Below are 24087 nucleotides of genomic sequence, written 5' to 3' on the forward strand. Positions count from 1 at the left end.
TCAAAACAAAATAAAAATAAAAATTCCTTCCAGTAGCACCTTAGAGACCAACTAAGTTTGTTCTTGGTATGAGCTTTCGTGTGCATGCACACTTCTTCAGATACACTGAAATGGAAGTCATCAGACCCTTAAATATAGTGAAGGAGTGGGGAGGGGTATTACTCAGAAGGGTGGTGGGAATGGGTGATCAGCTGATAGGTGTGGAAAACCTGTTGACGACGACTGCAATTGGTCTTACAGGGAAAGGCAAAGGGTGAGATGGCTAAAGATAGCTTTGTCATGTATAATGAGACAAGAATCCAATGTCTTTGTTCAGACCAGGTTTCTCCATGGTTTTAAGTTTGGTGATTAGTTGCAATTCAGCCACTTCTCTTTCCAGTCTATTTCTGAAATTCCTTTGTATTAAGACAGCTACTTTGAGATCTTTTATAGAATGTCCTGGGAGATTGAAATGTTCTCCTACTGGTTTCTCTGTCTTGTGATTCCTGATATCAGATTTATGTCCATTTATCCTTTGGCGTAGGGTTTTGCCTGTTCGTCCAATTTAGAGAGCTGAAGGGCACTGTTGGCATTTGATTGCATACACAATGTTGGAAGATGAGCAATTAAATAGTCCTGAGATGGTATGTTTGATGTTGTTGGGGCCAGTAATGGTGTTGTCTGGGTTTATGTGGCAGCAAAGTTGGCATTTGGGTTTATTGCAGGCTCTGGTACCAATGTCCATGTTGAGTCCTGTTGTTGTATTATTGTGGGTGAGGAGTTGTTTAAGATTGGGTGGCTGTCTCTAGGCAATGAATGGTCTTCCTCCCATGTTCAGTTTGCCTCATATGTGTTTGCTGTATAGTCATAGCTTGATTGGTTGGGATTTTTTTGTTTTTTGTTTTAAAAACAACATTGTTCTTATAAACCGGTTGAATAGTTTTACTCTCACCTTTGTACACTGCCTTAGAACCCTCTCTATAAAGGAGTGTCTAAGAACAATTTAGTGGGTGCTTCCAGATGGGTGTTCCTTTTGGAACCAGATCGCCTAATGCATGAAAGCTTTTTTTGCAGTAGCAAAATACCAACCCATATCCCCTTCCCATATCCCCCTACCCAACACAATCCGGACTTACCCTTCCTCTGGAAAATGAGGTGGGCCTTGTCTCAACTGACCAGTTTGCAAATTAAGCCCCAGCCCAGAAACATGCTAAAAAAAATAGAACAGCTTAATCCTTGATATACTAGCTATTCAGTTACAGGGAGCTTTTGACTTGACTAGAAGACAGAAGTCTGAGGTGCCAGGAAGATCACACGTGCTATCTTAAGAGGGTTTCCGCTGAAACCACCCTTGGCTCAGAACCAGGCCTGTGCAGGTAGGTGGGGGCAGCTGGGTACAATTGCCCTGGGCTTTGGAAGGCTAAGCTGGCCAGGGGAGGGCTGGCCAGGGGCCTGCTGGACTTACGCTGCCATGCCAGGCCTCAGAGAAGCTCTGCATGGGCCTTTTGAAAACTATAACAACATGAGATCCAGCAGGCATTCTTGACTGCAGAATGCCACCTGTGTGTAGTGTAGTGGTTAGAGTGTCAGATTAGCACCTGGGGGACCAGGGTTCAAATCACCACGGGACATAAAGTTCACTGAGCGGCCATGGGCCACTCACTGCCTCTCAGTCTACCTTACCTCACAGGGTTGTGGGAAGAAAATGAGGCAGAGAACCATGTGTGCCACCTTGAGGTCCTTGGAGAAAAAAGGTGGGGTGGGTGTTTGTGTGTACACACACACATGGACCACTCCTCAGCCTCTCTGGGGTCTAGGAATCTAAAATGCCAAGCCTCCAGAAACAAGAAACAAAAAATAGCTAAGGGAATGTGCAAAGTGTACCCCCCCCTTAACACAACCCCTTTCACGCGCACCCAGCTTTCTGAGTAAGGAACGTGGCTTCGGCCCTGACGCACCTCACAGCAGAGCCCTCCTTTGCCCCGGCATATGTTCCCGTCGGAGAATGCCTCTCCCCGATCTTTCGCATCTTTCCTTTCGGGATCTCCCTCCCCCTCCCCTCCCCTCCCCTCCCTCCCTCCCGGGAGTCCCGTCTGGCTCTACCTTGAGCTCCGCGGCGCTTTGTTTGTGCACTAGGCGCCCTCTTGCGGCAGGAGCCGCCCTCTCCAGGCTTGGCCGCCGCGAAGTCGCAGGCGGGATGGGAAGGAAAAGTTTGGGAAAGTTTGGAAGTTGCTGCGAAGTTGTTTCTTCTTCTTTTTTTCCCCCTTCTCCCTTCTTTCTGGCCTCCTGACTTTTCCTCGCCGTGTTTGAAAACTGACATGATGACATCCACAGCAGTGCCCGCCTTCCTGTGCCTGTTCAAATAGCATTCCCTCAGTCTCTCGCCATCTCAAACCCGGGATCGGCACCACCTCCGCCCCCCCCCCCCACTCGCAGACAAACCTTGACTCTCCCACCTCCTTCCTTCTGAAGGCGGAGAGGGGGGGCGGGTAGAGACCCAAGCAACTCCTGGGCAGCGCAGAAAGTTTACCGCGCCGAAGAGTCCCATTGCCCCCCAAGCATGACAGAGGCTCAGGATCAACGCCGGGACCCCTAGGATCGCCCTTGTGGGGCCGTTTAACCCCCCCTTCTCTTTTTGCAAGCTAGAAAGGGCTTCAGCTGCTCCCTCTTCCCTTCATTATTATTATTATTACTACTACTATTATTTTATTTTTGCACTTGTCAGATGCGGACGGGACCGTGGCCGGGACAGAAGCACCCGAGGCGAGACCGGGCGGAGAGTTCCCTCTGAAGGCAGCCGGCAAGGCGGGTCCCCCGGGAGGAGCAGGATGCAGCCCCACCTGGCGCTGATGTGCTTGGCTGTCGTCGGGGGGGTGCTGCCGGCGTCGGCGCGCCCGGAGCCCAGGAGGCGCCAGCAGATGGACCCAGGGCGCTGCGAGCTGCCCCGATCGGTGAGCTGGCGGGGGGGGGGGGGAGGAAGGAGGAGGCTCGGGGGTCGGGGTGGGGGGTCAGTGACTGCTGGTGCTTAAGGGGGGGGGGATCCGGCGCAGAGGCAGCGCAACATGCCACCGTCAACTTTGGGACTCTCCTTCTACTGCGATGGTCCCCAGCGACGACCCATAGTGCCGGTGCCCCTTTCTTAGGTTGCTAAAGATAACCACCCCTCCGCAACATCCGCACTACACTAAGTCGCGGGCCAATTACGCGGGTCAGTTACTGCCTTTCCTGGCTGCTTCTGGGTGTCCTAGCGAGGAAACCCTCTCCAAGTGGAGAGGTAGCGAGATAGATGGATATGGCTCCTACTAGGGAGCGCCGGTCGTCCGCTCCCCAGGGAGGCAGAGGTTGTGCCCCTTGACACCTGAGGAAGTGGGGTGGGATCGAGCGAGCAGGTTTGGGGGAAATGAAGCGGTGCCCTTCTTTCCTTCTGCGGGTTGCACAACCCCTAGCACACTGTTGGCGTGAAACAGTAGTAGTTGGACTAATACCGGTCAGGACACTTTGCCTTCCCGTCCCTGGGTACCACTTAGCAAGAAATCTCTCTCGCTCTTCTTCTGCTCCTCCTCTATGGAGGTGCCTTCAAAACAATCTAGATTTCTCACATAACTTGCAAAATAGTTAATGCCTGATAAAGGACTGGAGCCCTGTTGGAAATCTTATCCCAAGAGTTCTAAGAAACACTGGTATCTGAAGAAGTGTGCATGCACATGAAAGCTCATACCAAGCTCATACCAAGAACAAACTTAGTTGGTCTCTAAGGTGCTACTGGAAGGAATTTTTTTATTTTTTATTTTGTTTTGACTGGCAAATTAGTTGAGTTTTGCCAGGTAACCCTTTCGCTCCTCCTGCATGTGGCAGGCTTGTCAACTTCCCCATGGCCACAATTTCATATTTTGACAGTCTCACAGATCCTTTAGATCTCCAGAGGGATATTGATTTCCTGCAAGATCCTGTTGATTTTCTGCACTGAATAGGCTAGGGCTATGGGTTGTATTCAACTTTCATAGACAATGTAATGAGGTTTTTTTTAAAAAAATAAAATAAAAAATACGCTGCTTGTAAGTTATGGTTCATATGAACAATTCAAAAGGGCAGTCAATGGGGGATTGTGTAGGAGAATTCCTCTGCAGAGTGATCCATATTTGTCTACAAACAAATTTGTTCCAAGCTGAAACTTTACATTGTATAGCACAGTGGGTTTCTGTAAATATCAAATGAAGGAATAATTGACCAGAATCTCTAACCCTGGCTTGGATTTCTGCCTAGATAGTTAGATGTATAAAGATTCTTTGATCCAGTTTGAGGTATGAGTGTTTATGGGTGTGTATGGGTATATATCTTTTCAAAATCTCTCTCTCTCTCTCTCTCTCTCTCTCTCTCTCTCTCTCACACACACACACACACACACACACAAACACATGATGTAATGCTTGCATTCATTCTGACACAAATAAGATATTTCTGTGATTCGATACAAGAATCTCCACTTCATTCATAAATTTAAATCATAAGGTTTTTGTTTTGTTTTTTTAAAAAATGCTTTGTTTTATTTATATCACTTAATTGAATTTGAATACCACTTAATTGTAAATAAAGGACTGCAATTTTATTGGTATAATGATCCACTCAGCTTTACCACTCTTTTAATCACAAAGGAACATTAAATGGTTGATAAGGCATATACTAATCAGGCAACTTTGAGCCTTCATCCTATATTTTATCTTTCTTTCCTGAATGCATGGTTTTTCTACTTGTCTGCTCGCATGTTTAATTGCAGACTATGTGAGATTATGGATGCAATCCAGGACCCACTTAACCCAGAGAAGGTCATGCTGGGATAGTTTTACTGGTTTCAGTAGAATAACCGCAGCGTCGATGAACTCTGATTTGCAGTCATGCTTGACTTTCCATACACATACCATATCCACAGGCCTACACGTTGCACATTGCCGATTCAGTCCTACCAGTCTCATACTGATTCCAATAGATAACTTGCTTTCATGCCAGCATGGTTAGGGCTAGGATATTGTGTACAATGGCAGCCATCAAAACATTTTGCAAATGGAAGTGATTTCAACCACAATGCTGATGGACAGTTCCTGTTTGCAACCCCCCTTAATGTGCTTTTCTCAGTGCTTGACACCAAATTGACTCTTGCCTTTTTTTCATTCCCTTTTCCCTAGCAAAGAGACTTGAACTCTTTCCTCTGGACAATCCGGAGGGACCCTCCAGCCTATCTATTTGGAACAATCCATGTGCCTTACACACGTGTGTGGGACTTTGTCCCTGAGAACTCCAAGTCTGCTTTCCAAGCCAGTTCCAGTGTGTACTTTGAGCTGGACCTCACTGACCCCTACACCATTTCAGGCCTGGCCAGCTGTCAGCTGCTACCCCACGGGGAGAACTTGCAAGACGTGCTCCCCCGGGATCTTTACCACCGCCTCAAGCGCCACCTTGAGTACGTCAAATTGATGCTCCCTCACTGGATGACGCCAGACCAACGGGGGAAAGGTCTTTATGCCGATTACCTCTTCAATGCTATTGCTGGGAACTGGGAGCGCAAAAGGCCCGTCTGGGTGATGCTGATGGTCAACTCCCTCACGGAGACAGATATCCGTTCCCGTGGAGTGCCTGTATTGGACCTCTACCTGGCTCAGGAGGCAGAGAGGATGAAGAAAAGGACAGGAGCTGTGGAGAGGGTGGAAGAGCAATGCCATCCACTGAATGGGTTGAACTTCTCCCAGGTAAGGAGATGCAGGCCACACACACTTTCAAGAAGTCAAATCTTAAGACAACCTTCTTCCTTAGAAAAAATGACCTTCGTTAGGTTTGGCCAGGCAGGATCTTGAGACTAATATGAAATAGAGACTAGTATGTCTCATATTTAGTTTCTGCTCATTAACTAGATTATTCTATGAGAACATGGGATGTTCATTCTTTCCTACTGGTTGTGTCTTGTTCTCAACTACACATTGTGTATGAACCTAGGAGTTCGTGGGCAAGGAAATATGGTGTGTGTTTTTCTGATCAAGTGGCAAAATTCGTTTGAAAGCTTAGGGTGCTGTTCTTTCAGTGGGACCATAATACATGTGCATACGCAGGCCCAGCTGTTGCGTATGCTTGAGAAACATAATGCAGAGCAATAATGGAGGAGACATTGTCAACGCAGTAGTGCCTCAGTTTCTCTCCGTCACACACACATTGAACATGATACCAGGCTTTAAACACATGATCATGTCCTAAAGGTAGAAGATAAGCAGTAAGGTATATTCAACACAAGCAAATGTCTGATGGTGTCAGACTTTTTGTAACAAGGATGGTTGTGTCTTGCTTTTATAGTTACGTGATACCCATAGAAAAATATACATGAAACCATGTCTCTCTACATGTTGAGTGCATACTGTGGATAATAGACATAGTATGAGAGCACATGCTGCTTCCACCTTGCTGACCAGGTTGAGCCCTGGTCAGTATCTGAATGGGAGGCTACCTAGGAAGAAGTGCATGTCTGCTGGCTTGAATTCCACCTTGGAGGAAACATTGTGTTTTAAAGAAAAGAGAAGAAAAGAAAAGAAGAGAAGAGAAGAGAAGAGAAAAGAAAAGAAATAAATAAATTAGATATCTTCTCCAATATGCGCACCATTTTGTTAACTCTTTCCTTTATATATTTTACCTGACTTACTTAGATCAGGAAGTGAATTGCTTCCCAACCTATTATACGTAAAGCATAGCAGTTTGTTGATCCTGCAGCATTTTCTAGGAATCTTGTCACTTCCTGTTTTAAAGAGCTAAAGGAAAGAAGGAAGGAAAGTTCCTGGATGTGTTTACTGTTTTTATAGTTGTTCGTATATAGAAAGTAAAGAAGTGGCTTATGTTCTTATGAGGAGAGTTAACTTTAAATTTGTTGTGAAAGACAATGTGTTTATTTTAAAACTCTCTTCTGAAAAACTTTTGTCTCTCCATTTCTGAGGGTAGATCTTGTCTTTGTTGACAGATCTCAATATAAGTCCATGCTATATATTATTTAGGTTTAAGGGATTCACCAGCATCTATTCTAAAGCGTTTTTCTGCAGTTGTTCGTGCTAAATCCAAAAGTCTTGGTTACCTGGCTTGTGTCTGTATTTTTTAATCACATTTAAAATCAGAGATGTCCTCTATTTACAATAACACCCTCAGCACTGGACACTCTTGGCTTTCATAATCTATGTATCTTTCTTGATAATGGGTTTCAGATGTTTTTCTGAAGAAAAAAATTCTCTGCACTATTTTGGACAGAGTGGCTGTTTTCCATTAACAATCTCCAAAATATCACCTGTGAAAATATATAATTAGTTGATAGGTGTGCCAAAAATAGAAGGGCTGGGTTGGAATAAAATGGGAAAAACATGCTAGCTGACACATGATTTACTAGTGCAGTGTATCCTGTTGGTGATGTTGGGCTTGTTGGACAAATAACGTCAGTCCTTCTATGACCCCAGCAGAAATGTACACAACTCTGGGGAGAAAAGCACCAGGGCCTTCTCTTGGCAGTTTTTACAACTGTATGACATTCATTACATAACTCTCCAGAAGTTCCTTTTCAAATGAGATATTTACCAGTTCAAGGCAGAACAAAAAGATCAAAAGTGCTGTTTCTCCTCCCTTTGGGGAATTTCTCTTATTTCTGTAGCTGTCAACTAATTAAACATTTTAGCCATCCAATCCAATATTTTACTCTGTTGGCAAATATATTCTTAAGACTGGTGTAATAATGGGATTGCCTAGATCCATGAACTATTATCTTATTCCAGGGTTGCCAGCACACAAGTTAGTGTGGATGTTTAAAATGAGGTTGCCATTCGATTTAATTTCTCATTTAATAATCTCTATTAATTAGCAGACTAATCATGATAGAAGTTATGTTTTAGGGATATTAAGCAGTTGCAAAATACTGTAAAGTTGAGCATCCTTCAACAAGGCATTGTTTCAATTCATTTCATATCTAAACCCACTTTAAAAATAGACAAACCCAATTACTCAGTAACAATGAACGAACTCATAAACATTTTTCATCCTATTTATTTTCAAAGTGGGCTCGATGTAAATCTTTTCAATTTTATTCATTTGAAAATTGAACAAGATACTTTTGACCCAGCTTCCTCCAAAGAGCTGTCAAGTTTTCTACATCAAGCACACCCCACTTGAAACAAAGTTCAGAATGATTAACCAGAACCATAAGGTACCTCTGATGACACTGAGGCTCTATTAGGTTAAATAGTACTCTGATAAAAATGGATAGTTGGATACTTTTCAAATGTGAATTATATTACACATTTTCGTAGATGGGCATATAGAGTTATTATTTTCATTAAAAGAAGAAGAACCTCTTGGAATGGGACCTAATAATACTGATTTAATTTTTGGTCCCCGATTCTAACTCTACCAGCAATCACTCTGCTACTGTTTTAGTCATCTTTTTTGCATAATGAAGAAGAAGAAGAAGCAGAAGGAGAGATAATCATATATTCAAGAAGGGCTTTGGCTTCTGAACAAAAGTTTCTTGTTCAGAACATGCTGCTTAGTTAGGTAAAGGTAAAGGTACCCTTGACCATTAGGTCCAGTCATGGACGACTCTGAGGTTGCAGCACTCATCTCGCTCTATAGGCCGGGGGAGCTGGTATTTGTCCGCAGACAGCTTCCGGGTCATGTGGCCAGCATGACTAAGTTGCTTCTGGCGAACCAGAGCAGAGCACGGAAAAGCCGTATACCTTCCCGCCAAAGTGGTACCTATTTATCTACATGCACTTTGACGTGTTTTCGAACTGCTAGGTGGGCAGGAGCTGGGACCGAGCAATGGGAGCTCACCGCGTCGTGGACCTTCTGATTGGCAAGCCCTAGGCTCTGTGACTTAGACCACAGTGCCACCCGGAAAGCTGAATAATCGCTGCCATTCAGGAAGAGTTTTAAAATCTCTTTCTCAAATGTGAAGTATTTGCTGCTGAAGTGTTACATTCAACATCACTACACCCCCAGGGCAGCCACTGGCCTTAAGAACATGCTTTCATTTTGTTGGTGCTGGTCCTTGTGGAATAAGTGGAAGCGGTCAACAGAGTATTGTGTGACCTCAAATTTGAGAAGTCCCTTTTAAATTTCCCCCTGATTGGGAAAGCAACGCATTCCAAAGTAACATGGGAGGAAAGAAAGCACAACTAAGCTTGCTGACCGTTTTCTGTCCTTTTTGGTGCTGTCTAAGAACTGGCTGCATTTGGCACCTGGCAGATTGTTCAAAGGGAGCAATTTGTAATGTTATCATTCTGTCTAGCAATCCCACTGCGTGGTGTATTATGGCCTTAATTGGAAGGAGTGGATTACAATGAACTAGATTTCCTCTCTTAATTCTAAATTTTGGATCTTCTCCTGAGAAACATATAATTAGTGGTATTAATGATGGAAATTAGAAAATGACCAGAGTTTGTATTCCAGTGGTATGTCTAGGCCGATGCGAACATCTGTGATCGTTTATAGCCCTGAATCTGTTATGGGCATCAATTGAGTTCTTTTTAACCTGCTTTCAGCATTACTTTAATTGTAATATATAATCTGAAAAATTTGGAAACAAGAGTCCTAGAAAGCATGCTGTACTGAAACATCCTTAAGCATTTGTTTTCAATCTATCCAATTTTCAAACACTTACTGAGGGAAAATAAGTGGTTTGCTTCTCCTCCAGCCAGTCCCTTCCCTTCTCGAAGTGGTTAGCTTCTTTCTTTCTTTTTTACCCTTTTCTCAAGTTTCATGCTACTGGAAATTTAAATAGGATGAATGCATTGTGTCTGCTTAGTTGAAGTTGGCTTCTATTGGTTTCTGAAACAAAGTAAAGATGCTTTAAGGACAGAGGAGAAGATCCCGTCTTTGGAACATCCACCACTACTTAAAATACTATGGAGATTTTAGCAGCATTTGTATCCCTGAAGCAGACTTCTATTGTATCATATTTAATTATGCAAATTTGTATATCTCAACCCAGTTTCCATGCCTGTGTGCTCTTGCCCAGCTCCTGGTTCATTTCAATTTCTATAGTGTCTTAGAATAGTGCTTACTGTGAGAATTAAGGTTACAGGGAACCAGGCAGAGGGCTTTCTCGGCAGTGGTGCCCACCCTGTGGAACACTCTCCCACCAGATGTCAAGGAAATAAACAACTATCAGACTTTTAGAAGACATCTGAAGGCAGCCCTGTTTAGGGAAGTTTTTAATGTTTGAACTTTTATTGTGTTTTTAATATCCTGTTGGAAGCTGCCCAGAGTGGCTGAGGAGGCCTGGCCAGATGGGCTGGATATAAGTAAATAATAATAATAATAATAATAATAATAATAATATGATTATGATGATGCTGTAGAGGGGGGTATTTGCAGTTTGTGTTGCATCAAGTCAAAAATCTATGAGCCTGCTGGATGCCTGAAGTGCATTTGTGCAATCCCAAGCGTGTGGCAAAAAGAGAATTTGCTGAGCCTGACAGGCTGCCTTATACAGCTGGTGGCCTGCATTTGGCTCACTTGGCCACAAGTTGCACATTTGACTTGGGGGGGGGGGTACAAGATCTGCTTGGGATATGATACAAAAAGATATTAAATCAGTACCTTTTACAACTTACTTCTCAAAGCTATTAAATACACTTAATCAAACTGAAGATATGTCTTTTCCCAGAACACCACAAGCCCATTGTGGACTGTTTCCTATGCCAACTGCTTATGCCAAAATAAAGTGGTTTGTCTCTAAGGCTGCAATCAAGCTCCTGATCTGCCATGCTGGGATGGTTGAATGAGGTGGAGATCTCTTTCTGCTCATCTCAAAACAGCTCCGTTGGCCTCTGTCCACCTGCTGAAAATGCAGGCAAACAGAAGTACCACTGGCAGGATTTCTGTCTCGGTATTCCAGGGGCAAGAGAGAGGGAGAGGCTGAGCTAACATGGGATACTCTGGATCCTGAGCTGGCCCCTCTGCTATGGCTTGATGACATCAGGCTCAATCTGGGCCCAATTTGTTTCGCTGCCTGCAGCTTGGTATAGCATAGGGCAGGGTTTTGTGTGAGCTCCAGCCTTCAGCCCATTCCTGGTTACTCCAGCCTCTCTTTATTTCGGCAACCCAATTTAGGTGTAAGAAGTCATTTGATGTTGCTGCTGCAAATCACCTAGAGGTCTACAGCAGATCCCAATCTCTTTTCCAGCAAGTAGGTTTTGCTTGGCATCAAGAGTATGAACATATCATTATCATTATTATTACTATTGAACTCAATGGAATTAAGTTAGTGATAACTTAAAGTTACCATCAATCTGATCTAGGCATGATTAACTTTGGATCCAACGCAATTTATCTTATTTTTCCTGAAAATGCACTACTAACGTATTCAATTGTATGCTAAATTAGGTGGGATTCAGTGGACCCCCAGAACATGTTTGAATGCAAAGGCTCACTCCTAGAATGTGTTTGGTTGAGATTGACTTGAATAGTTGATTTGGAGTAGGTGTTCACATATTCTGTTGGTGTAACCTGCCTTGGGATCTTCAGCAAAATGTGGCTTAAGTGCTTCCTGAATGAACAAGGCATGAATGAACATCTCTCTTCCATACATTAAACACAGAGGGCGAAAACAAAACAGATTCCTACATTGCCTATCATGAAGCAGCTCTGGGTGGTCAGAAGAGGCTCCATTTTCAAAGATTCAAATCTACCCTGCCTCCCAAAGGTGCAATTAGCCCTGCTAGGGATCTAATAGCAGCTTCTTGGGGAGAAGATAGCGGGGTCTAAAAGGCAGGACAATATAAATAACTAAGGATACCTCTCCCCAGCACCACTGGGGGGATCTGATCATATGTCCCAAATCATATCTGTTCTTTCTGCAAAACTTTCTGGGGAATGAGCCACCCTTAGGTGCCAACAAAGGACATGTTGATGCTGCTGTAGCCTAACAGGACTTTAGTATTATTAGTATTAGTATTGGTATTGGCATTATTTATTAATTACATTTGTATCCCAACTTTCCTCCAAGGAGCTCAAGGTGGGTTACATATTTCCCCTCTTCATTTTATCCCCACAAAAACCTTGTGAAGTAGGTTAGGCTGTGGGTGTTTAACTGGTCCAAGTTCACCACATGAGCTTCATAGCTGAATGGGGATTTGAACTCTGGTCTCCCAGGTCCTAGTTCGATACTCTAACCACCATGCCATGCTGGTTCTCACTGGCCCCACACATAGTGTGCCACTGGTTTTCTCTCTCTTCCTTTCACTTTAGGTTGGGCAGGCTTAACCATGGAAAAACGTGGATATCCCGCCCAGCCTCAAAACCTCAGGCCAATCAGCAGCACAGAGAACCCAGCAACTTGGTTTAAGTCTCCAACCTCTCCATCTTCATCCTCATTTCTTTCTTTCTGATTTTTCATGTTGCCTTTCTTTCATCTCCTATCACTGGCCCTTTGTATGCAACCTTAATCCGCCTGCAGTTGGAAGCTAAGCCTTTTAGCCTCTTGCTACATTTTTTCAAAAAGTTGCCTTGCTGAGGACTTGACATTAGCATCTTGATTTTTTAAATCTCTTCATTGAAATCCCTCTCCATAGGGAATTAGGTTCTTTCTCCTTCGATGGGAAATATCTGCCCTGCCTGGTTTCGCCTTCCCTCTTTAATTTTTGCTCATGAATTTGGTTATCTAGATTGCGTGATGTCAACCCATGGCGGAATAAATGCAGAAAAAACAGACAAAATATCAAAGTGGAATTGATTCTGGGCAACCCCAGAAGAAGAAGAAGAAGAAGAAAGTTTCCAAAGCTTGTCACCCCAGACTTCACACTTAGCCACTCCTGCCTTCTTCCTCTCTTCTTTTTGTGGATAGACAAATAAACTTTTTTTTTGCTTGCTTCCCTCGGCATTAAGTGGCAGAAGTGGCTTTGTTAACAATGTCAGTCTTCATTTCCCAGCTCCCGCTGTTCTATCAAATCCTGAGACATGGCAGCTCTGATTACTCTATTGATAGAATTACAGAGGCTACAAGTGCTATTTAATGAAAGGCTGATGGGTGGCCCATCATATTTGGTCCTTGACAGATATCTGCACTCTCTAAGCTGGTCTCCGCATAGCAGAGCAGCAGGAAACATTAATATACACACAGGACCATATTTTGATGTGCCCTTTGGCTTCCTTTCCTTTCTTTCCCTTTTCCCTTTCAAAAGAGTTTAACAAGCAGAGAAAAGACAGCCAGATTCTTCGCCGATGAAAAGTATCTGTTGAGTGAAGCTAAGCCTGAGAATGCAAAACATTTGGTGTGCTAGAACTTGGGCACCACCTGCACTATATGTTCAAAGCTATACCATGCTACTTTAAACATTTTTGGCTCCCCCCCAAAGAGTCCTGGGAACTGTAGTTTGTGAAGGGTGCCGAGTGTTGTTCGGAGCAGTGCTTTTTGGGGGGGGTACTCAAGGGTACTGTTATGAGAATTATACGGCCTAAGATGTAAAATAAATGTTCATAAATGTACCAGGCAAACACATACATAAATATATAAACCACATATCTGAAACAGTACAGGAAAACAGGCCTGAAACCATTTTGACTCTCCTAAATTGACCTCAAATGTTTCTCTGCAATGAGAAAGGAAATGGGAACCCCCCCCAATTGTCTCTTTGCTCACAAATCCTGTCTTAAGGGTGTATCTGTGCAGGAATAGGGTGAGCCTGTGACCTGGATTCAGGAACTGAGTATTTACCATCATAAAAGAATGGCCAGGATGCCCAGGTAAAAGCAATCAGTGATCATTATCAGGTATCCTGGCAGACAGGCTTTCTGCTGTAAACTGCCCCTTCAGTGATGCATGTATGATGTATGTATTGGGGGGGGGTTGGCCTTGAGCTACAGCAGGCATCCACAAACTTGGCCCTCCAGATATTTTGGGACTACAATTCCCATCATCCCTGACCACTGGTCCTGTTAGCTAGGGATGATGGGAGTTGTAGTCCCAAAACATCTGGAGGGCCGAGTTTGGGGATGCCTGAGCTACAGGGTGGCGGTTTCAAAAGTCTGTATAAGAGCTTTCACACCAATGTTCTGGGTTCCTCCTCCCTCCTGCGTGGGGGGGGGGAAGCACCCTGTTGCAACAGTTTAATAAAGATCAGGCTTACTAGCCGCTTTGCTTCTCAATATTCTCTGGTTGGCCTTTTGTTATTTTCTCCTACTGATAGAGAACCTACATAAGGACTCTGTACGGGCTCTTGGGTACCCCATAAGGGAAAAGGAGCAGTTTTCCCCCCTTATAACAGTACTCTATAAGAAAAGCACTGGTTAGGAGACTCCTATTTCCACGACAGACCTACAATTCCCAGAATTCCCCTGAGGAGAAAAAAATGAGTTGTTAAACCACTCAGAGGGGAAAAGGAATCTCTGAACAACTCTCAGCACATTTATCAAACTTCAGATCCCATGATTTTTTTTTGGGGGGGGGAAGCCACGACTGTTTAAAGTGGGACCATAGTGCTTTAAATGTGTAGTGCAGATGGGGCTGTAATATGCACGATACTGAATAAGCATGGAAACAAGGTCTAATGTGAGACTTGAAACAAAAGGTTGCTGTGTGGTGTGCTTCTATTCAAGATTCCATCTAGCTATGCCCTCTTGCAGGATACTCCCTTCCCTTACCTCCATAGTCTGGTTCTTTTTTATTTCTCCAGTGCAGGTTTTGGAAGATAACACAGAGAGCATATTTCACATTGGCAAAACTGAGACTTTGGCAAAAGAGCTCGTTAGACCTTTTCCTGTGCTTTGCAAAAGTTTCCTAGCAAGTACTAGGGAGAACGTTTCCTGTGCCACTTTTACTTCTTATCACATGCATGGATTTATCTGTTAGGGGTTATGTGTTTGGAAAATCTTTCCTTGTTCATGGAAAATCAAGACTGCAAACCATGTTTGAGCCAAGGCATCGGAGATATTTCCATATCTAGGTCAAGCATTACATGTCACATGGAATATTTATTACATTTTGAAAGGGAATTAAATGTATAGTTCTGTGGACCCTCTAAGGTTGCAATCCCTTCCACATGGTACTCCTGATTCTTCAATGTCCTCTTGAAAAGAAGAGGTTGAGTAGGACCTATACAGAAGGGCATTGTGTTGTGATCAGTATGTTGATGCTGTTTACATGGTCATACGGGGGGGGGGGGGAACCTATAAGCAGAAAACATAATTTGCTCAGTTCATGGACATGTTATGACTCCTATTCATATATAGGATTCATTCATTGCCTGCCATTTGCTGCAGTCCTGTGAATTCCTTGCTGGTAAATCTCATTGGGTTCAGTGGTTCTTACTCCCAGCTGAGCATGCATAGGATGGCAGCCCAAGTCCCCTGGTCTCTTGTCTGTAGGATGATGACAGTAAACTACCCTTCTTGGCCTCACAAGGAGGTTGTGGCTATAAATGCATTACAGATTGTGAGGTTCTCAGATAACAAGGTAATGGAGTCTCCATAAGCCCCTAAGACAGATAGGGTTTGATCCTTGAACAGGATGTTAGAGCTTTGGTGAAATCCTTCCTTTTAAGGTCAACAAGAAAGGACAAGTAGAATAAATGTTACAAACAGAAAAGCTGCTTATCAGCCCTTGTTTACCTCATTATATCTTTATCCCTATGTGTGGAAATTGCAAATCCCATCCTAGAAATTCTGGCGTAAGTTTGGTGTAAAATAAAGCTTTGCTTGTTCCTTAGACCAAGATATTACAAAAAGAGGTGGGGGTGGCATTCTTAGACCGTATATAGTTACATATGAGCAGTGATTCATCTGCTAAGAAGATCATACAAGTGATTGGTTTCTGTTAGGCTCACTGGAAATGACGACAGATCTAAAGGAATAGCATTGGTGGTATTTTGTGTGCATGTGAACAATAGCAAAGTATAATTTCTGCTTTTTTACACCTGCTTTTGAATAGTGCTGGTAATTAGAATATTTTAAAAGTGGGATCATAGTGCTTTAAATGTGTAGTGAAGAATAAATGTCACCTTATGTATTAGAAAGCTTGCTTCACAATATGTGAACTGGATGCAAAACCTATTCATATGCGCATACCAGTGTACATTGTTTTGCTACCTAGAGATGCTCTCCATCTCAGAAACATGTTTTGCAGAACACACCATTTCCTAAGACCCTACCTGCTTTACCACTGTGGAACTCAATAAGAAAATTAATATGCTATGCTAAAGTTATCTCCACCTGGGCAGATTTACGACCACATTATATGTGCTGTTCCATGATATAAGGCAGTGTTTTTCAACCTTTTTTGGGCAAGGGCACACTTGTTTTATGAAAAAAATCACGAGGCACACCACCATTAGAAAATGTTAAAAAAATTAACTCTGTGCCTATATTGACTATATATGAAGTAATTCTCTTGAATAGGAATCAAATAAACACAATTTTTCCCACGGCACACCAGGCAACATCTCGCGGCACACTAGTGTGCCACGGAACAGTGGTTGAAAAACACTGATATAAGGAGTGCATGAGTCCCAGAAAACCTGAAAATGTAACTTGCAAATAAAATCGCAAGAATTTTTACAGTATTCATTAACCTCCACCAACAAAGCTTCTGGCTGCGAAGCAACCTTTGAAAGGGTAACTTCTTTAAGATGCAAATGGTAGGAAATCCGATTTTAAAAAAGATTTGGAAATTTATGAGAGATCTGGTGATGTGCAGGATCCGGGATTTGGCTGTCCTTGTGAGCTGCATTCTTCCAGTACTCCATCGCTGCCTTAAAAGGCTCAGGACCGATAAAAGCAAATGCATTTAATTTTACAGTGGTGCAGAAGTCTTAGTAATTGAGTAAATTATGAAACTTGCACTAAATTTTGAGATACCCTTTTTGAATGTCATTCGGATCGGTGCTCCTAGTTATTTTTTCACCAATATAGTCCTAACTAATACATGGCATGCAAGATCAGGGGCATAATTTTTTTTAAAATAAAAAATTATACCCTCCATACCCTCCAAGTGTCCCAGTTTTAATCACCCTATAAGCACATCATGTGCTGATATGTTGAGAGAGAATGTGCACATCTGTGCATACATGCATGGACCCTTGTAAGAAGACAGATGTGGAAATGCAGCTTGTTCTCCATTTCATTTCACAGTGAAATGTGCACAAACACTCCTTGTGTACAGCAGAAGTTTTCTGTTTGCGATCTACTGTAGTTTATATAACACCAGCAACAGGAAAAGCATCTGTTGTATCATCATCTTTGTTAGGAAGTCCCAGTTCGATACCCATATATCCTCAAAATGAAAATAGATGGCGTTATATGCAGGCCCGTCTTAGAGGGATCGGCCGCCCTGGCGCAGCGATCCCTCGGCGCCCCCAGCCTGCCGCCTCTCCGCCCGCCTCCCTCCCGCGCTGGCCGCCCCTCGGGAGGGGGGGTGGGCGAGCGGAGATGAGAGGCGTGGCTTTGGAGCGGGCGCCCGCGCTCCGGCGGGCGGAGGATGAGGGGCGGGCGGGCGCTCGCGCACCGGCGGGAGGGCGGGCGGGCTGCAAGCCGGCCGCCCTCGCCTCCCAGAGCCCCAGCTGGAGTGCTGGAAGGTCGCGCAAAGCCCCGCGCCGCTCCAGCGCTCCAGCTGGGGCTCCGGGAGGCGAGGGCGGGCGGCTTACAGCCCGCCCGCCGGCGCGCGAGTGCCCGCCTGCCCGTGGGGGCGGGGGCGGGTTGGGGAGGGGGAGCCCGGTATGCCGGTGGGCTCGCGGGGGCGCCCCCGGGGTGCCCTGCGCCCTGGCGCGCCGCGCCACCGGCCTCTATGGATGAGACGGCTCTGGTTATATGCTAAATTTCATGGTGCATCACTTGTAGGGATTCATCGAGCTCCCTTTGCTTGTGGAGGAGCACATCCTGCGATTTAGGTTTCAGAAGCCATCAAATAAACCAAAATCTTTTTACGGCCATGAAGTCTAAACATCATTTGGAAAAACGGTACTTAATTGCTGGGTGACTATTGTGGTACTTGCTGAATGTAGGCTGCCACAGCTTGTCTCTCTCTCTCTCCCCCCCAATTGCATTTGTCTTCCAGCTTCATAAATGCAGTGTGAACAACTTTCAAACAAAAGGGAATTTTGCTACTTTTGTGCAGCATAAAAGTTCGGGATCTCACTCCTGGGTTTAGAGTGGGCAGTGCCTATAATTGTGCTAATAGCACATCCACAAAACATAGTATTAGGCAAGCACTGCATATACACATGAGTTATGAAGCCAAGATAGAAGAAAAATGATGGAGGGGAGGGAGAAGAAGCAGAAGGGGATATTATTCTTGAAGAAACCTAAGTATTATGCATACTGTTGCTTGAGCAACCCCAAAGGACATTGATAGTTCTTGGTTTGTTTTCTGCAACCAAGCACATTTTATTTGCCTTTGATTTTTTTCGCAGACATTTGCCTTTATAGGTGGTAACATGAGAATAGCGACGGAATATTTATTTTACATTAGGCGCATATAATGGTCTCACTATGCAGAGGATGCAAAGTCAGCAAAGGGAATGGGGAAAAGCGAGAATGGAGAAAATGGCAAATTTGCTGTTACTGGAAGCCTTTGTAGGCCTATCCTGCATCTAATCTACAATTTTTTAAAAAGATGGAGCAAAACAGTGGGTTTTATTCCACCTAAGTAAGCATCCATCAGACAGATTGGTAACATGGCGAAGCCAAAGGGAATCTGAATTTAATCATTCTACACTAGTTTATAAAAGCTAAAGATTTCATTCCATGAATGTAACTTTTAAAATGTATTTTAAAAGGATTTTTTTAAAAATAATAAAAAACACAACACAGAATCACGACCTACAAATTATAGAACTGCCTTTAGACCTAAGTGAGGTCACCAGCTTGTTCTTTATCCTGGGAGTTATTTATACTTCAATGAATAGCTTTGATAAAATAATTAAAACTAAATTCTTCAGGGCCTATGTAGTTTCTGCACAGGCTAATTTTGTTAATAGGGAGAGGCCATAGCTCCCTAGTGAGGAGGAATTAAAGAACCTTTTAATGAGGGTGAAAGAGGAGAGCGCAAAATATGGTCTGAAGCTCAACATCAAAAAAACTACCGTAAGATCATGACCACTGGTCCCATCATCTCCTGGCAAATAGAAGGGGAAGAAATGGAGGCAGTGAGAAATTTTACTTTCTTGGGTTCCATGATCACTGCAGATGGTGACAACAGTCACGAAATTAGACAGCATCTTAAAAAGCAGAGACATCACCTTGCTGACAAAGGTCCATATAGTTAAAGCTATGGTTTTCCCAGTAGTGATGTATGGAAGTGAGAGCTGGACCATAAAGAAGTCTGATCGCCGAAGAATTGATGCTTTTGAATTCTGGTGCTGGAGGAGACTCTTGAGAGTCCCGTGGACTGCAAGAAGATCTAACCTATCCATTCTCAAGGAAATCGGCCCTGAGTGCTCACTGGAAGGGCAGATCCTGAAGCTGAAGCTCCAATACTTTGGCCACCTCATGAGAAGAGAAGACTCCCTGGAAAAGACCCTGGTGTTGGGAAAGATGGAGGGCACAAGGAGAAGGGGATGACAGAGGATGAGATGGTTGGACAGTGTTCTTGAAGCTACCAACATGAATTTGACCAAACTGCGGGAGGCAGTGGAACACAGGAGTGCCTGGTGTGCTCTGGTCCATGGGGTCACGAAGAGTTGGAAATGACTAAACAACAACAAAAGATCATTCTAGGGTGCTTGCCCGGGTCAGGGCCTAGCCAACCACTTTATCATTTTGCCCTTGCTATTGGTTCCTCCTTGTGTCCCAGTCTGTGAGCATGTCTATCTGTCGGTCTGTCTGCTTGCCTGCCTGACTTCTGGCATTCTCAGTCCAGCCCCCAACCCCCCAATTTTCATTTGAATTGACTTTTTGCTCCCACTGCTACACCTGAACCACCCCAACTTCAACAATATCAGGAGGATTGCCGCCACCATGATGTTGATGCCTAAAAAGAACTGCATTGCCATCTACGAACTCCTTTTTAAGGAGGGAGTGATGGTAGCTAAGAAAGGTGTCCATATGCCTAAACACCCAGAACTGGCAGACAAAAATGTGTCCAACCTCCACGTCATGAAAGCAATGGTGGTTACATGAAGGAGCAGTTTACATGGAGGCATTTCTGCTGGTATTTGACCAATGAGGGCATCCAGTACTTGAGGGACTATCTCCATCTGCCGCCTGAAATTGTGCCTGCCACCTTGCATCGCAGTTGTCCTGAAACTGAACGACCCCAGCCAGAAGGTTTGGAGAGTGAGTGTCCTGCTCGCCTTACACGGGGAGAAGCTGACAGGGACCCCAACAGACGCAGTGCTGCTCCTCCTGGCACTGACAAGAAGGCAGAGGCTGGAGCTGGGTTAGCTACTGAATTTCAGTTTAGAGGTGGGTTTGGGTGTGGACGTGGTCAACCAGCTCAGTAGAAATCTGTTGCTGTTTGGTTGCATCTTGTGTATAATAAATAGGTGAAAAATGCAAAAACAACCAAAAAACAACCCAAAAACAACAACAAAAACCACAAAACAATATTAGGAGGATGTGAAGTCAGGGTAAGTGGCAGCAATGCCGGTAAAATCGGAGGCCGGCTCTGTGGCCACATGGTTGGTGATGCTAATACCTTACCTTCCTCGTCTCACCTAAGTGCCAGAACTAAGCATGGAGAAAACAGAAAGAAAAGGTAAGAGGACCTTTCACCTCGAGGACATAGTAGGTGGAAAACCTTCCAGCGATGCATTATGTGTCAGACATTTTCCAAAACACTGTCTGCTTCATACCACATTATGCATCTAGAGCAGTGACATTTTGCTGACACAGGGAAATGTGAGTTCCCGTGATATTCTTCTTCAGTAGCTTCAGTTCCTCAGCAGTGAAACCCCTCTTGTATATTTTGATGCAGGGACAAATGTAGGGCTTATTAAAAAAAACCCACTTATCTTCTGCTCAACAAGAAGCCATCTGGACTTGTAATGTTTTGCATCTCTGGTGCTAGATACAGGTTGTTTTCTCAGGATAATAATAAGGGCTTATCCACACTTCCTCTCATCCTGCTGCTGTGCCCCAGGGTATACTCATCTTTAGAACTCAACTGGAGCAAACAGCAATTTGGGTTTTCTCTGGATTGATGTTTTCTCTGATTTAGCACTAAAGAGTGGGTTTTCCCTGGGGATAGAGGAGGGGAAGGTGAAAACCACTTGGACCCATTTTTTCTAGGCACAGGACAAGCGGAAGTATGGACAAGCCCTATAGAAATCTATACAAGACCATAAATGATTCTGCTGAAGTCTTTTAAATGCAAAGTGAAATAGAGAAGCCTGCATAGTTCCTTAAGTAGTGTTTGAGGGGAGTGGGTGTATAATTAAGCAGGCTATGGGGACGGGGTGTAACCTCCAGCTACTTCTTGTCTGAGAAAAGGATTGAAAGGGTCAAGGGTCCAAGAGAAGGGAGCACACTTGGATTTGTGATGCTGTCTGGGTTTAGCATTTCAGTTTTTGCGGCGGTGCTGACTGACCGTGTTGACTTTTCCTTCTTTCCCCCCAGCTAATAGTGCGAGTCCAAAATAAGGTTTTTCTTTATTAAATCAAGTGACTTGGCTGTGAAAGGGGACATATTGCATGGGATATAACTCAAGTCTCACTTTCAAAGGCATTCATTGCGTTCTTAGTGAAGCAGTTTAGCAGGGTGTCCGGAGAGACCAGAGACTAATATATGTGCAGCTGAAACACTGCTTTGAGAAACTTAATAATTTCAACTGCCCTTCCCACCACTTTACATCTTTGTAAGGACGCAGCACATGCGTCTTTTTTCAAATGCTCTATTTACAGCATAACATAAAGCCCCTCTGAAAAATACCTGTAGATGTACTACTTTGTTTGCTTTCTTGTGTACCTTAATTTGATGGGGCGAGGTGGGGTTGAAGGTTCAAGGTCTGGAGAGAATTATGGCCACTGAATCCATAAAAAAAAAATAGAGGGAGATGTAAACTGGATATTTTTCAAATCCACCCCCAGGAATTTCATGCTAACTCTTCATCCAGGCTTTGCAAATAGTTTGCACCTCTTGCAAATTTTGAAGGGGCTACATAGGGCAAGCTGGAACTCTCCAGATGTCACCCCTGACCATTGCCCATGCTGGCTGGGGATGATGGGAGCTGTAGTTCAGTATCATCTGGAGGACTACAGGGTCCACATGCCTGACCTAGACCACCCCAGCAGTCCACATATTTGCTAAGCTTACTGTGCCTCTTGCTGGTTCTATAAGGAGCACATTAGCACTGCTCATGCAGTCAAAGTCATTATGCTCAATGTGTGGTGTGGAAAATGTGGGATCACACTCACAGGACCTGTCCAGGATCTGTGTGGGTTGAATAAAATTGACTGTATATTTTATATATCCTGCCCAGCCCTAAATCTTTAGCATCTTATGGATTACAGGAAAAAGAGCAAGCTTTTTTCTATGGTGCCTGTCCAGTTCTATGTAACATGTACCGGTAGTTGTAATATCTGATAAAAATGAATTACTGTAATCCAGCTGTTATTGGCTCTAGCTGCAGAATACCCCCAATTTGCATTTTTCACTGCCACACGGTGTTTCCCACCCTCCATTTGCTACATGCTGCTGTGGAGCATCTATTTGCAATTGCCGCCTCCCTAATACCCTTGGCTTTGTAAATGTCAAAACAAGTGTGTTAGCTGCCTTTCATTTGTTTATGCTGGAATTGCTTGGCAGAAGCTGAGCATAGCTGTGGCTGTGGATTTCTAAAAGGACTTAATAGGCCACTTTGTAAACAGATTGAAATATTTGTGTTAGTAACATTTATGGCCTAGCATATCCAGCCTTACCATTGTTTTACATGCCTGTTTCATTTCCTTAGAAATGCTAATGAAGTTTGTGAAGGGACAGGGATTAACCCTTCCTTGAATCCCTGTGACTTGAGCTCCAGTTGTTCGGTCCCAGCTCCTGCCCACCTAGCAGTTCAAAAGCACATCAAAGTGCAAGCAGATAAATAGGTACCACTCCGGCGGGAAGGTAAACGTGTTTCCGTGCCCTGCTCTGGTTCACCAGAAGCAGCTTAGTCATGCTGGCCACATGACCTGGAAGCTGTACGCTGGCTCCCTCGGCCAGTAAAGTAAAATGAGCGCCACAACCCCAGATTTGTCCGCGACTGGACCTAATGGTCAGGGGTACCTTTACCTTTACCTTTAAGGGTTATGATGCCCAGAGGATCTAATTGGTGACTTATGGCCCATCTGAGTTTCCATGTAGCTCACTTGTTGGAGCTGTATTCACATAGGTTACACAGTCAGCACTTGTAGCAGAGGTCTAGATTCTGCTTTGATTTATTTAATCTACTGTCCTACACCTTTGGCTCTTGCCTTGTATCCTTTGCTTCAGTTCCATATCTGCAACATGATTATGTCACATCAGCTTGCTGGTCTGATTTTGGGCTCAGTGGAGGGAAGAGAGCAGAAAACTGAAGAGAGTGGAATTGGCCATACGCTACATTGCCTTATTGACTAGTGCAACATTGCAGTTGCCTGTGCATAGGCATGCCGGGAAAAGGCTACTGTATAAATATCCTATTTTGGGTGATAGGGTAATCTGTGCTAAGTTTCTTCATATTATCATGCCTGTGTTAATTCTGGAATGATGCACGTTCCAAAGCCATTTTAACTCTGTAGTAATCCATAAGTCAAAAGCCATTTTAACACTATAGTAATCCTTAACTCAAAAGTTCCATAGAATGTTGTGGCAAGTCCTGCTAAGTTTTGGAGACCAGGGTTTTTTTCCAGCCAGAACTCTCTGGAACTCAGTTCCGGCACCTCTCAGGTGGGCACCATTGCCTTTCTAAGAGAATGAGGGAGGTGAGTTACACGTGAGTTCCATCACCTCTTTTTCTAGAGAAATAGCACTGGAGAAGACTAAAATGTTTTGTGGCCCAACAAATAAGCAGAATACCTGGATTTTAGGTGACACAGATCTTTTGAAATTAGTAAATCAAATAAAAATACAATATTGTGCTTGATGATTGCATCCTAAAAGTGGTGTGTGTGTGTGTGTGTGTGTGTGTGTGTGTGTGTACGTGTGTAC

The 24087-nt window shown here is 43.9% G+C and overlaps 2 protein-coding genes across 2 annotated transcripts in view; both read left to right on the forward strand.

Annotated features, from left to right (window-relative positions):
* The window catches only part of TRABD2B (TraB domain containing 2B), a 265751-nt gene that overhangs the window by 19385 nt on the left and 222279 nt on the right, over window positions 1–24087 (forward strand). The window contains exons 2-3 of the mRNA XM_033152192.1: window positions 2705–2930; window positions 5160–5720. Of these exons, the coding sequence (XP_033008083.1) occupies window positions 2808–2930; window positions 5160–5720 (684 nt within the window). The 5' untranslated portion in view covers window positions 2705–2807. The remainder of the gene's footprint in view (window positions 1–2704; window positions 2931–5159; window positions 5721–24087) is intronic.
* On the forward strand, window positions 19934–20481 carry LOC117048405 (40S ribosomal protein S10-like). Its single transcript, XM_033152193.1, is given in 2 exon segments — window positions 19934–20086; window positions 20089–20481. Coding segments are annotated over 2 exon segments (483 nt in total). The 5' UTR covers window positions 19934–19938; the 3' UTR covers window positions 20424–20481.

Source organism: Lacerta agilis, chromosome 6, assembly GCF_009819535.1.
Source record: "Lacerta agilis isolate rLacAgi1 chromosome 6, rLacAgi1.pri, whole genome shotgun sequence".
In the NCBI taxonomy this organism is placed as follows: Eukaryota; Metazoa; Chordata; class Lepidosauria; order Squamata; family Lacertidae; genus Lacerta; species Lacerta agilis.